The following is a 15,229-nucleotide window of genomic DNA, read 5'->3' as shown; positions in this document are numbered from 1 at the left end:
TCCAAGTACCATAAATTGTAGGCGACTATCAAATTTTCCTACAAAACAAATTAAGTTTTGTTAGGTATCCAATATTCTTTGGATCCTAGATGGTTAGTACCTTTCTCAACCCATTTAAATTTTCCTAGGGGTACACCATATTTTCTAATCATACATGTGTTTGATGTATGCCCATGAATTTTACAGTATGTACATATGAGTTGATGAATGTGTATCCTAGATTTTTCAAATGTATGGATACTTTTCTTTTGAAAGATTGTTTTCTTTTGGACACTTGGTTTCTTAAAACCATGGCTTTTTGAATAGCCAAGACCTCTTCGATCTGTTGAGTGTCTTTGATCATTGATAATCTTTTCTATGCTTTTACCACTCTTGTTTAGTTTATTAAGCTCAATGCTTAATGTTAATACTTTATTTCAAGATTGACACAGTTTTGACAAGAGGATGAAGAAGATTTGTTTCTAAATGCATCTATTTCAGATTTTTGTTTTAGAAACATTTTTGATAATTTAACATATTCATCATGTAAATCATTAAATGCAGACTGAAGTTCGGAAGAAGAAAATATATTAGAGTCGTTTACCTCTTCATCATCAGAATGATGAGATGCCATAAGTGATAGATGTGCTTGTTCTTCGTTTTCTGTTTCAGATGCAGAACTGATATCATTGTCTTCCCAAACAATGTAGGCTCTACGTCCAGTCTTTATATCATTCATTCCTTTGAAAGAGCCCTTTTGCAAATTTGGACAATCCATCTTCATGTGACCCGGTTTGCCACATTCAAAACATGTAAAGTTTTGACTTGAGGTGGAGGCATCATTGCTTTTGGAGAATTTCCTCGTTTGACCAGTTTTTGCGCCTTTGTTCCTTTTTAGGAACTTGCTGAATTTCTTTACGAAGAGAATTATATCTTTCGTATCATCCTTTTCTGATTCATCTCTAGATGAGTCATATCTATCCACTTTTTCTTTTAGAGAAATATTTTTCTTCTTCTTTTCTTGCTCCTCGTGTTGATGAAGTTCGCTAAGATCTAGTTCGTGTTCCTGCAATTTACCAAACAAAGCAGCCAAAGACATTTTGGATAAACTTTTCTTTTCATACCTTTGGTTGTCATATTCTGGTGAGTGATCTAAGAACTTTCAAGTTTAAGTTACTATTTGATAGAACTTTTCCAAGTGTAATAAGGTGATTGGTAAGATGAGTAAATCTCTTTAGTAAATCAAGAATTTTCTCTCCAGGCTTCATGCGAAACATTTTGTATTCCTCAGAAAGATTGTTGAGTCTTGACCTTTTTACTCCCTCTGTTCCTTCGTGTGTGGTCTCTAGAGTATCCCACATTTCTTTTGTAGATTTACAATTTGATATTGTAAAGAATTCATCAATACTGAGTGCGGAGGTGAGAATGTTCTTTGCCTTTAAATCATATTGTACCTTCTTTTTGTCTTCATCATTCCATGGTGATTTTGGCTTTATTTCCCTTATATTGTTGATAACATTAAAGGGTATATATGGTCCTTCTTCAATGGCTTTCCATATGTCTAAGTCTTGAGATTTAATAAGGATCCTCATTCTAATTTTCCAAAAATCATAGCATTCTCCAACAAAGCTTGGAGGGCGGTTGATGTTAGAATCTTCTCCTAGGAATGATCTTGAAGCCATATTGATGTAAGATCAAATTTGAGAGTATCTTACTCAAATATAGCTCTGGTGCCAATTGTAAGAATGAGATTGCAACTAAGAGGAAGGGGTGAATTAGTTGACTTAAAATTATGATCACTTTTTCTATAAAAAGTAAGAGTTAACGTGCAGCGGATAATATTGCAGAAAATAAACAAGGATAAATCAAAGAGGTAAGGGAGAAGAGAGTATACAAGGATTTTATACAGGTTCACCTTCTTGTCCACGGAAGGCTACATCCAGTACTCTTGCAGCAGAAGAGATTTTCCACTAAATATTATGAGTTGTAATTACAATATCTCACCCCGAGATCTCTATGTACCTTACACACTCACTAATATTTATACCTTTGGAAAACACCTTTCCAAGTAACTCTATCCCCTTTCTATTCACACCCCGTGAAAGAAAGTTATTACAATGAATGAAGAATTTCAATGATGGCTTTGGATTGCCTTTACAAGTATGAAATATAATAACACTTGAAATCCAATCAACTTTTTTGTATACTTAGTAATAATGCTCTTTTAGAAAACTTTGAAACACTTCTAAGCAACTTCAGAAAAATAACTTTTGAAAGTTGCCAAAAGTGTAGAAAAATAACTTTAGAATAAGTTTAAGAGCTTTTGGAAATTTTATAAGAGTTGTGTATATAGTGTGTGTTTGTGTTGTGAGAGTTAGAGTCTTTATATAGACTTTCCAAACACCCATGGTGCCTTTCTGAAAGTGTAGGAGTTGTTTGAAGTGAAGAGATTTCATTTAGAGTGAAAACATTTCATGTTGAAATCTGAAATCTCATGCAACAGTCTTCAGTAATCGATTACTGATAGTGGGTAATCGTTTACCCAAACTCTCTGTTTACTGTTCTTTTAAAAATGAATTAGAGTAATCGATTACACTATTTGGGTAATCGGTTACTCAACTTTTGTAAAACTGGTAATATGTTACTCAAATATAGTAATGGATTACTCTGAACAATTTAAAGTTGGATAACTCTTTTTCTCACACATGTAACTTGTTACTTAGATGAAGTAACCCGTTACACACTATTTTGAGTATTTTTAAAGTGTTTCATTTTTCTTTAAAAATAGTTTGAGCATTACTACTTTGTATATTTAAGAGTTTTAGGATAGAAGTACCTATAGAGACTTAATCTAATTTTCTTGAAGCTTTAATCTTTTTTGCCTTCATAAGTATTCTTCCTTTTCTTCTTTTTGGTGAATTTGGTGTCTTCATCAAAACCTTCTCAAGGCCAGGAGCAAAGATCTTCTTCATAGTAAGATCTCAAAGTTTTGACTACGTTAGAATTTAGATTTTACAAGACACATTTAGTAATAGTTTTCTATATAAATATTGTTAAATGTTAGAGAGAGATTCATGCTAAAGATTCAAAAACACTTCGGGTTGTTCATGATAGATAAATCTACATACCCTATTAATTATATAGTCTGACGTTCAATAACAATTTTTGTAGATTTTTGAAAAGAAGAAGTATCTACAACAAAACAAACCTCTAATGCTCCACCTTCTTTCACAAAACAATCTTTTCTTCAAGCTCTAAAAGGCTCTTGTGATGTCTCCATCTCCCAACTGCCTCTACCATGTGTTGAGGGAGATGTCATAGCTATTAAGATATTAGAGGCAGAGTATAAAGCTTGTTTACAAAGATGCAAGAACCATCTACATGGTAGAATCATCCTATCAAAAGGAGACCACCCAATAAAGTTTATTGACCTCAAAGCCAAACTCTCCTCTCTCTGGATAATGACTGGGAAATGGAATATGATCTCACTGGGAAGGGGCTTCTATGATTTCTCCTTCTCGTCAGTAGAGGACATGAGAAATGTGTGTGCAATAGGCTCTTGGAACCTCAAGCCAGGGATTCTCCGCCTCTCCTTATGGACCCCTGATTTCAACCCCTCCATGTAGAAAGTCACTCATTCTCAATGTTGGATCAAAATCCTAGGCCTCCCTTAAGAATATTGGAGCCCTACGACCATCTTTTCAATAGCAGGGGGGATTGGCACACCTATCTCCCTGGATGAGGCCACAAACAATAGATCATTTGGTCACTATGCAAGAGTGCTAGTAGATATCAATCTGAAAAATACACTTCCTGAACAAATATTGGTGGAGATGGAGGGATTTACTTTCTTTGTATCTATTGAATATGAAAGCTTGCCGGAGTTTTGTGTGATTTGTCTCTCAATTGGCCATCTATCCTCAAATTGTAGATGATCACACAGAAAGGACTCTTTTGAGGAAGTTCCAAGAAAAGTAACTCGGAAAGAAAACGTAACAAAGAGGCCTCCCCCTCTATGGAAACAAAAGGAAATGGCTTAACTATTGACCTAGAGATTGAGCATGATACCAATCTCGAACGGTTGGAGAGAGTTGGCCTAGCTCTTGACAAGGAGGGCAACTTTGTTGATTCCTCTAAAGAGGAAGGAGTGGAAAATGAGGTGGCAGATAAAGGGGAGGACATATCAGAACCTTCAGTGGCAAGGGTAAACCAAGAATCCCCTCAACCCCCTGTGGTAATTATATTGTGCAAGACATCCAAGAAATGACAAATCCTTCTGCTGCAAGAGATATGAGGCTTGTAGGGAGACTTTGGGCAGATGATAAATGGGAGGATGGTGAGGAAATGGTGGAAGACTCCTTCACTGAGGTTCTCACAAAATCTCAAAAGAAGAAATTAAGGAAAAGGAATAGCATCGAAAAAGTGCACAATACCCGCAAGGGTGGCTATTCAAACCCTTCTCAATGAGAGTTCTTTATTGGAACTGTAGGGGCTTTGGAAACCTTAAAACAAGGTTAGTTCTCAAGACTTTCTATCTGGACAATAAACTTGACTTGGTCTTTTTATCTGAGCCCTTGATATCTTCTCAGGATATTAGCCCTCTGTATTGGTCTGGCATGAACCTCAAGCTCTTTGTGAAGAATGATAGAAATCCTCATATGCCTAATATTTGGGGAATATGTAGAACTGACCTCCTTCCAATTGTGACAGCCAATTCTAGGCAGCAAATCTCCATCTCCTTAACTGATCATGATATCATTTTCTTCCTTTGTGATGTGTATGCACACACTCATTACATGCATAGAAGACTAATTTGGTCTGAGATTAGATCCATCATGATTGCCAGTCCTGGTCTTTGGTGTTGCATTGGGGACTTTAATGTGGTGTTTAGAGCTAATGAGTATAGAGGGTCTGATTTTCCTCCTAGATTGCCTTCTGAGGAGTTTAAGTCTTTCTCTGATGACTCTAGCCTCCTCCATCTCTTGACTAGAGGTGCTCAATTCACATGGTCCAATAAAAGGATAGGTGATGCCCTTACTGAGAAAAGGTTGGGTAGGTGCCTTTGTAATGTAGATTGGCTCACCTCTTGGAATGAAATTTTATGTTGTACCTTGACTAGAATATCATCTGACCACCATCCTCTTCTCCTTAGTTTCTCCTCCTCCTCAGTTACCAGACTTTCTCCTTTTAGATTTCACATTATGTGGCTTCAACACTTGGACTGCAAAAGAGTGGTTGTTGAGGTTTGGAAGACTGACATCAGAGGTTGTCCTATGTTCATCATCTCTCAGAAGCTCAAATTACTTAAAAGGAAACTCAGAGATTGGAACATCAATTTTTTTGGTGACTTGCATCTCAGGGTTAAAAATTCACTTTCCTTTGTGGAAGCTATCCAAAACTGCATAAACAATTATGGTCCTAATGAGGACCTTTTGGACCAGGAAGCTATTGCTCAAAAGGATCTGCTTCAAGCTTTAGTTGTTGAAAGAGCCTTTTGGAAGGAAAAATCTAGAATGAATTGGCATGCTAATGGTGATAGGAACACCAATTTTTTTCCACATAATGGCCAAGATTAGGCAAAACACTAAAGCCCTCACCATACTCAAGGAGGGGGAGCACATTATTACAAACCAAGATGATATTCCAACTCATGTTTTGGAGTATTTCACTAACTTATATGTTTCTTCTAATAGCACTGTCACTAATGACCTGATTGGTTATGTTATCCCCTCTTTGGTAAGTGAGGAAGACAATTTATTGCTCACTAAGCATCCCTCTAATGATGAGATCAGATCTGCTATTTTTAGCATGAATGGTGATGGTGCCCCGGGTCCAGATGGATTTGGTGGCTGCTTCTACCAAGCTTTCTGGGACATTGCTGGTCCTGATGTTTGTCAATCTGTGGCTCAATTTTTCTCCAAAAATTGGCTTCTTCCCAACCTTAATTCTAACATAGTTGTCCTCATCCCCAAGCATCTTGAAGTTGATAGAATTGAGGACTTTAGACCAATTGCTCTAGCTAACTTCCAATTTAAAGTCATCAATAAGGTTCTAGCTGATAGACTTGTTGAAGTTGCTCCTAAGATCACATCTCCTCAACAAAGAGGGTTTATCAAGGATAGACATATCCATGAATGCGTCTACATTGCTTCTGAGGCCATTAACCTGCTTGATCACAAAGTGTTTGGGGGGAATTTGGCAATTAAGTTGGATATCAGGAAGGCTTTTGATACTCTTGACTGGAGTTTCTTGCTTGATACTCTTACTGCTTTTGGTTTTAACAGCAAATTCACTAACTGGGTCAAGATCATCCTTCATTCAGCCAAGTTATCAATCAATGTCAATGGGCAATCTGTTGGGTTCTTTAGTTTCATAAGGGGAGTTAGGCAAGGTGATCCATTGTCCCCTTTTCTCTTTTGTTTAGCAGAGGATGTCCTCAATAGAGGCATATCCAAGCTAATTTTGGAGGGTCAGCTTTGTCCTATCTATGGTCCTTCTAATCTCTTCACTCCAGGCCATGTGTTGTATGTTGATGACATCCTCATATTCTATAAAGGAATCAAGAGGAATCTCCTGGCTTTTAAGAAATTGGTCACTACTTATGCCCAAGCATCGGGCCAACACATCAGCCTTAGCAAATGCAGGTTCTACTCTGCTAGTGACTCTCCCAGAAGAATTTTTGCTTTGTCTTCCACTCTTGGTTTCTCTTCGAGTAGACTGCCTTTTAACTATCTTGGCGTTCCTCTTTTTAAAGGGAAACCGAGGAAGGTTCACCTCCAAGCTATTGCTGACAGGATCATCCTCAAATTAGCATCATGGAAAGGTTCTTTATTGTCTCTCATGGGAAGAATTGAATTGGTCAAGTCTATAATTCTTAGTATACTCACCTATAGTTTTCACATCTAGTCTTGGCCTTCTACCTTGACCAAGCACTTAGACAAATGCATTAGGAATTTCATATAGACTAGTGACACAACCATCAGGAAAATTGTCACTGTTGTTTGGCACAAGGTTTACTCTCCAATAAATTCTGGTGGCTTGGGCTTGAGATCGATCAAAGCAATGAATCGGGCTACTTTGGTTAAGCTTGCCTGGGAAATGTGCTCATCTAACCAAGAATGCGCTATCTTATATAGATTTGGTAGTGGTAACTCCCTACTCAAAGATATTTCAAATCTTCAATTTGGCCTGGCATTAAGAGTAATTGGCACAATGCTATGTCTAATTCAATTTGGATGGTTGGAGAGGGCAAAAGTATCAACTTCTGGCTGGACAATTGGCTTGGAACTACTCTTGTGGATTCCCTAAATATCCCTGATGATGTTCATCCTTCTCTCTTAGCCAAGATGGCTGACTTCACTCATCATTATAAGTGGACTATTCCTAAGTTGATTCATGATTTGTTCCCTTGGATAGCCTCAAACATAACAGACATCTTCATTACAAACAAGAAAGATCAGCTTGTATGGCAAGGCACTATGGATGGCTCTCTCACTCTTAAAGTTGCTTATAATTGCATCAAGCCTAGTGAGAATCACATGGCTTGGTGCAAGACTATTTGGTCTGATGCAATCCCCCATCCAAATCCTTCACTATTTGGAGGTTGTTCCATAGGAGGATGCCTTGTGATGATAATCTCCAATTGAGGGGGTGCTCTCTGGTCTCATTGTGTAACCTCTAGAGGGTTAGCAGTGAGACTTCAGAATATTTTTTCCTTTTGTGTCCTTTTGCTGCTGCCCTTTGGCAATGGATTGGTAGCATCTTTCATATCCAAATAGACACTTTCTCCTTAACTTCCTCCTAAAATTAAGGGTGTTCTTGCAGTTGCAATTGTCCACACTGTGAACACTGTTTGGCATTGCAGGAATTATTGTAGATTCCAGGATAATTGGACTTCTGTGGCCATGGCAAAATCAAGAATCAAAATGGCAATCTTTTTGTCAGGAAACATTTCTAAGTTGTGTGCAAATGGTTCTCAGCAGGATTTCACTATTCTAAGGAACTTAAATGTTTCTCCGCATTATAATTGTGCCCCTGCGATCATTGAGGTGTTGTGGTATAACCCTTTGCCAGGATGGATTAAAATTAACTCTGATGGAGCTGCTCACGGCGCTCCTGGTCATGCAGGGGGGAGCTATTTATAGGGATAGCCATGGTGTTTTTTTAGGTTGCTTTGCTTCTTACCTCAACATTAAAGACTCCCTCTTTGTTGAGCTATGGGCTACTATCCTAGCAATAGAAATTGCTCATAGTAGAGGCTGGAACAAGGTCTGGCTTGAATGTGACTTAATGAATGTGGTCGATATATTCAAATGAAAATTCAGTGTTCCTTGGAAGCTTCTTAATAAGTGACATATGTGTCAAAGTCATGTCTCATCTATGGAACTTAGAGTGTCTCACATTTACAGGGAAGGGAATACTTGTGCCGATAAGCTAGTTTCCTTTGCTATTTCTTCGAGAAGGTATACTTGGTGGGATACTTTGCCTAGCTTCATTCTTGTTAAATTCAATAGGAATAGAATGGGTCTTTCTAATTATAGATTTAGGAACATGTAACTCTTTCTTTTGTTTGTAACCACTTTCCTTTTTAATATATTGAGGTGTGTTTTCACCTAGCTTAAAAAAAATAACATTTTTTGTAGCAAGCATTTTTAATTTTCTCACATTCAACAATTTCTTTTGTAACAATCATTGTTGATTTTTAAAGACGGGATTTTTTTTTATCAATAATGAAATTTATTGATAACATAAATAAGATTAGGAGAACAAGTGATACTTCCATCCATAAAGATTCAAGAAATTAACATGTAAAGAGACAATTGAAGGGTGCAATACTCACTCCACACTAAACATTTCATCTTTGGTTGGACGTTACATGCCAACAATCTTTTGAAAACAATACTTTCACAACTTCTGTTCACTTGTTGCAACACATGATAAGCGTTTCGAACCGAGTATTGCCCCACTTTCTCATGAATCCAAATCCACCCATCAACTTTATCCTGTCTAGGCAATGAGTCTTTAATAAGTTTTAAGAGATCTTTGTATTCCTCTTGCAGCTCCTAGAGGAACAAACTCATTCCTCACTTGAGATTTCAGGTCCATACACTATTTCTCCATTCCCCCTAGGAGCTTACTGATGCATCTTTATCTACAACCACCTAAAAAAGTCTTACAAAAAGAATTTTTAAGAAGCATCCCCCACCCATATATCTGACCAAAACTTAATAACATTACCACATCCTAATCTCCTACGGATACCTTCAATCCACCACCTACGATCGACTCCTTCCTTACTGTTGCTAAGGTTGCATAGATCTCTCCACCAAGAAAAGCCCATCTTAAAGTACTCATGGTCACCATCCCTATCACAATGTAAGAACCCAACCTCATACCTAGACTTGAGGACTTTAACACTCTCACTTAACATTCTTCATCTCCATTTACTAAGAAGAGATAAAATGAACCAAAAACAAATTTTTGATCCCTAGCCCCTCAACATGTTTAGGCCTACACACTTTTTTCCAACTCGCCCAACAAACACCTTTCCTCCCCTCCCCTCTACCCCAAAGAAATCTTCTTTGAATATTATTTATCTCATTAATGACATAAATATGAGCTTTAAACATAAAGGAAATAGATTGGCAAAGAACATAATATCGACTTAAGGAGAGTAACCCGTCCACCAAAGGAGATGAGTTTGTGTTGCCAAAGAGAGATCTTCCTTTTAAAAGAATCAACTACAAGATACCAGATGCGGAGCCTTTTAGGATGAGCACCAACAGGAATTCCCAGAAATTTAAAGGGGATAGAACCAATTTCACAACTTAATTTTTCAACTGCCGTCACGGTTGGAGTTAATTCCAATGAAGTTGCATTTGTGGAAATTAATTTTCATACATGATGCAAATTCAAAGCATTTCAAATTGCTTTTAAGTATCAAGACATTATGATCGGAATTCATCCCGATTAGCAATGTGTCATCCGCATATTGGATATGTGATATAACAACATCAACTTTTCTAACCTCATACCCTTGAAAAATGATTTTTGTCATTGTTGCTCTCACAATACCGCTGAGACCTTCAACAACAATTAGGAAAAGAAAAAGTGTTATCGGATCACCTTGCCTTAAGCCTCTAGCCATGTTGAACTCTTTTGTTGAACCATCGTTAACCAAGATAGAGACTGAGTTAGATTGTAAGCACTTTTTAATCGAACTCCTCCATCTAAGACAAAACCCCATCCTTTTCATCATGTATAGTAGAAAGCTCTAGTTTATAGTCTCATAAGCCTTTTCAAAATTCACTTTGAAAATGAAACAATCACCTCTTTTCTTCTTTCTAGCCTAATCAAATAACTCGTTTATAGAGTTTTTTTTAGCAGACATTGTTATAAATAGAAAATTCAATAAGATTTTCTTCAGCAAACATTGTCGGTTCTCCATTTTCTACATCACTTTCTTTAGACTTACTTTCAGGTTTAAGTAAGTTTGATATGATTTTGGTAGATATCAAACTTACTTAAACATTATAATTCTTCTTTATTCTTTAGGGTTTGTTTGTGAGTTAGTTTTTGGAATGTAAGGAAAGGAAGGAGAACGCTTGTAAGCCACAAAATATGTTTGTGGGATGACTTTCAAGCCTTCTCTTTTTTTTTTTTCCCCTTCAAAACCAAACTCAGAAACAAACCTTTAAGCTATTCTTATGAGGTATTCCTATATATTTTGGGCTTCACAATCCTAACACAAGGATATGAAGAAAATAAAAATGGGCAAAGGGTAAGCCTTTAAACAAGTTAATATATTCATCTTTAAATAAACTAACATAGTCACTTTTAAATAGACATATTTTACAATAATAATTAAATTATATTTTAATCTAAAATATTATTAAATTATTGGGTGGGTTAGATTTGATTGGCTTTTTCAACAGCGTAAAGTATGGTCTATTAAGATAAATAAGTTTTTCAAAAAATTTAGTTTGGCTTATTTATAGAAGAGTATGGTCTCACCTATTATAAGCTAGAGAATAAGTCAAAAAACTATAAAATTATCTGAAAATAAAAACTACATGCTTACACCACGGAATAATACCAGTCTCATATACTCGGTAACTCAATTGATAGAATTAAGAGAAATAAAGTATAATCACTTCTTAAAAACATAGTCAACTACACAATTTTTACTCTTCCCTCCTTTTCATAATCTTTTGCATATAAAAGCAATCTAAACTCCTATAATGCCTTTTTGAGTCGTGACTTTTTAAATTTTTAATTTTTTTAAATGGTTAATTTCTACCAATATCAAAGATAAATATTCAAGGGTTTTAATTTTCATACCAACAATCCAAAATTTTAAATTTCAGTTCTCCTATGTTTTTGTTAAATATGTTTTCACCACCTTTCTCAAGCAAGTTTGTAGAAGAATAAAACTTCAAGGAAGATGGAATAAGGTGATATTAATCAGAATTTAATAAAAATAATGTAGTGTAAAATAGATTGTGGTATGAAAATTAAAACCACCTACATCTCCTACACCAAAAAAAGGGCGTGGAAGTAACAATTTTCCAAAATTAAAATATGTGATTTTCATAGAAAATAATATATGCATTCACTCATCGTATATGAGTTTTATATATTATTACTATATTTATTATTTATCTTTAATTATTATTAACTCTTCAAAAAATAATACAAATGAATGGTGAATAATATAGAGTATACATAAATTTTTACAGTGAACAATTAGATATGACAAAACGGGTCGTTCGATCAATTTTATCTGTGCCCGAAAATGCCTATATAATTTAAGCAAACATGGACATGTCTGTATTGTCTTAACGGACAAAATGATGTGTCTTGTCCGTTTTAAAATTGGCTAATGGCATGTGGGCGGTATGTGAGAATTTATAAGCAATATAAAAGAAAAAAGTTAATACAATAAAATAAAAAATTAAATAAAGTAGTTCAAGATAATTTTTTAAAAAAACCTTTGATATGTTATTTGAAGTTAAACAAATTATATCACATCACAATTTTTTTAGACACTAAATTACACCATATCATAATTTATTTGATTTCTTTTTTTTTCCGTATATCATGCTCACGAGCCGTCTGCATTACCCAATAGAAATGCCTATAGGCATGACGAATAATTTGTAGGTGACCCATGTGCTTTGCCTATTTTGTCATCTATAATGATAATGTATAAATATTAAAGATTTACACCGAGTTACTATATCATTTACCATCCACTTAAATTATTTTTTAAAGAAAATGTGATAATTAAATATCAATAATAAAGAATAATACAATAATATTAAGTTGGTACATACATATTTTTCTTTAAATATTAAACTCTTTTTTTAATGGTTTAACCGTTCAAGGGGCCCAAAACCAAGAACCTCCTATCCCATGAAATACTATAAAAGCCATATCTTCCAGCCATGTCAGCAACACACTATCTAAATGGAAAAGGAATGAGTGGTTCTGCTGCAGCTTAAATCTCTAAGAAGATTATCTCCACATTCATTTGCAAAATTATCAAACACTATTGGCACTAATAAGCCAACAAGTTTAGAATCTTAGAAAACATATCAATAACTAAAGCACTCTAGAGTCTCTCATAATCATAGTCATAGGAGAGTTAAATTATAGTTCACAAACAAAATTGCAATGGCCTCAACCTCCTCCTCCACTCTCACTATATCCACCCTCTTTGATGGAAAGGCTCCAAGACATTCACTAGCTTTTTCTCCACAATGTGTGAGACTTCCTACCCTTCACCCTTCTCTTGTGCAGTCTCAGAATCTTCCATTGAAGACTACTACATACTGTAAGTTATTCACTTAAGACTGCATGGAAAATTGAACACCCTTTCACCAAACACATGCATCATGATATTACTTAAACAATTTAGTTACCTGATTTTAGGACTTAGTTTTTAAGTACCATAATTAAATTACATAGATGTTTCAGTTTGTTTTTGTACAAATGGTTTTTAATCTTATCATTGTAATGCTTAGTCTCTTAAGTTATATAATAAACACTTTGGCTTAACTTTTCATTGAGTTCATTCAACTAGCCTTAATTCATTACAATGTTTAATCTCTTTGATTATATATATATATAGGTCATTTTGGCTAACTTTCATTGAATTCAACTAGGCTTAGTCCATTACAATGTTTAATCTCTTTGCTTATATAATAAACACATTGGCTTATCTTTCATTGAGAACATTTAGCCTTAATCCATTATAATGGTAATCACTTTGGCTTAACTTTAATTGAGTTCAACTAGCTTTAACTCAAAACACCATCAATGAGAAAGTAACATTGTAGGTTTATGTTTACAGGTCGCAAGAATGCTCGAAATGTTACGGCAATGGCCACAGGAGATGCTCCAGCAGATGTTGCCACAACTGAGTCACTGGAGATTGTGAAGCCACTTCAAGAAGCTGTAAGAATCTATATTTCTTTTTAAGTAATGTATCTCATATGGTTAAACTTGAATTTTATTAGTGTTTCTTACATAATTTATCTGCTATTGGATTCATAGTGGGAAAAAGTTGAAGATAAATATGCAGTGAGTTCACTAGCAGTTGCTGGTGTGGTTGCACTATGGGGCTCAACTGGGCTTATCTCAGTATGTTATTTAAATGCTCAATTTGCATTCTTAGATTATCATTTCCCACTAATTGTTATTAGTTATAACTTCTTTTGGCTCAAAGGATAATTCTTTAGGATAATATATTTGATGAAAGTTGTTCTAATCAATGATTATCACATGTAACAGGCAATTGATAGGCTTCCCTTGATTCCTGGGGTTTTTGAGGTTGTAGGCATTGGCTACACTGGGGTGAGTCAAATATACTTAATTTCTAGCATCAATTATACCATTTATGCTCATAACAATTGAAATATTGGATAGGAACCTAGAATATTGCTTCATAATATTTGTTTCCCCTTGGTTTCTACTGTTTCCTATTTTTTTTCTTTAATAAAACAGTGACCTAGGTGATAGATAAACATGTTTAACAAATGAATCATGCAGTTTAATTCACTTACCTAGGATTTAAAATAATTCAACAAAATGAAGTGAAAACCATAAGCTAAAAACAAATTAAGCTAGAAAAAGACAGAATAAGCTAAATTGGCTTTACAATTGGAAATGAAGTGACCATTGTGACCCCAATTTTCTATTTACATTCCTCATTAACTAATCATACTTTGTAAACTAATAAATTAAGTTGTGATTGGTTTCTAGAAACTGTAAATAAATTATTCAAAGTGCCAATAGATTTTTTGGAAATGCACAAGAGTGGTTAGTTTGAAAAAGAAAACTTATAATCCTGTACTAATTTCCTCTTTTGGAAAACTTTTTATCTATCTTCTGTCTTTCCTTGCAGTGGTTTGTTTACAATAATCTAGTTTTCAAGCCAGACAGGTAAGCACAATTTCTCTTAAATAACCTACTACAATTTGGTTCAATTGAATGCTTTCAACAAATTTTCCATGAGTATGTATTTTTCCTTTTAATCTGTTTAATTTGTAATGGATTATCAGGGAAGCTCTTGTAGAGAAAATTAAAGAAACATATAGTGAAATCATTGGGAGCAGCTAAGAGAGTTCTATATATCTTGCAGCATTGTGTTGAAGATGTCACTATGCACTTCATTTTGTAGCTTCTGAGTTCTGACTATAGTCTATAAATCCCATGTAATGTTATATATTATGAAAATGAATGTAACTTCATATATGGATTAATCAGACAATCTCATTTCCTAAGTTATTCTTTGAGGTTACAAAGCTAAGAAGCTGCAGTTAAGTCTACAGAGCAAAATTCAATTACTTCAAATGACATCTATTACCATAGTTGTTATTACTTAATTGCACGCAACTTTAATAGCAGTATTTGGGAATCTTTAGCATGAGCATGACATTGGGAGATGATCCATTTAATATATTTTATAATGGTCATTCCAAAGTTTTGGAATTACTCCTTACTCTTGAAGACTATGAAGTCTAACTTAAGATGACCTGGATAGGTATGCAAATAGATGATAAGCTGCAAGCACTTCTACTACTAAATTTATTAAATATTAGCTAAAAGAAAAAATACAATGAAAAGACTTTCTTGCGCCAAACAAAAAAGAAGTGGTTAAAGATCATCTTGAAGAAATGGAGAATTTTTAGCCAAGTAAAAAGAAGTGGCTATGGTGAAACCAACATTAATACTTTTTTCCCTTTGA

General features: G+C 34.8%; 2 protein-coding genes across 2 annotated transcripts; both read left to right on the top strand.

The window, feature by feature from the left end:
• The first annotated feature begins 4,242 nt into the window (after positions 1–4,242).
• LOC109338847 lies at positions 4,243–8,123 on the top strand. The gene is made up of 5 exons (XM_019576193.1): positions 4,243–4,347; positions 4,569–5,500; positions 5,673–6,802; positions 7,396–7,540; positions 7,844–8,123. The coding sequence occupies exons 1-5, from the start codon at positions 4,243–4,245 to the stop codon at positions 8,121–8,123; spliced, it is 2,592 nt and encodes an 863-aa protein (XP_019431738.1).
• Positions 8,124–12,520: 4,397 nt separating this feature from the next.
• Positions 12,521–14,828, top strand: LOC109338846 (protein CURVATURE THYLAKOID 1B, chloroplastic-like). The gene is made up of 6 exons (XM_019576192.1): positions 12,521–12,814; positions 13,334–13,437; positions 13,537–13,623; positions 13,774–13,836; positions 14,387–14,424; positions 14,544–14,828. The coding sequence occupies exons 1-6, from the start codon at positions 12,655–12,657 to the stop codon at positions 14,599–14,601; spliced, it is 510 nt and encodes a 169-aa protein (XP_019431737.1). The 5' UTR covers positions 12,521–12,654; the 3' UTR covers positions 14,602–14,828.
• Positions 14,829–15,229: the final 401 nt, after the last annotated feature.

The sequence above is a fragment of the Lupinus angustifolius genome, unplaced genomic scaffold, assembly GCF_001865875.1.
Source record: "Lupinus angustifolius cultivar Tanjil unplaced genomic scaffold, LupAngTanjil_v1.0 Scaffold_45_39, whole genome shotgun sequence".
Classification (NCBI taxonomy): Eukaryota; Viridiplantae; Streptophyta; class Magnoliopsida; order Fabales; family Fabaceae; genus Lupinus; species Lupinus angustifolius.
The sequence above is the reverse complement of the archived record's forward strand: the minus strand, read 5'-3'. Positions and strand labels throughout refer to the sequence as shown.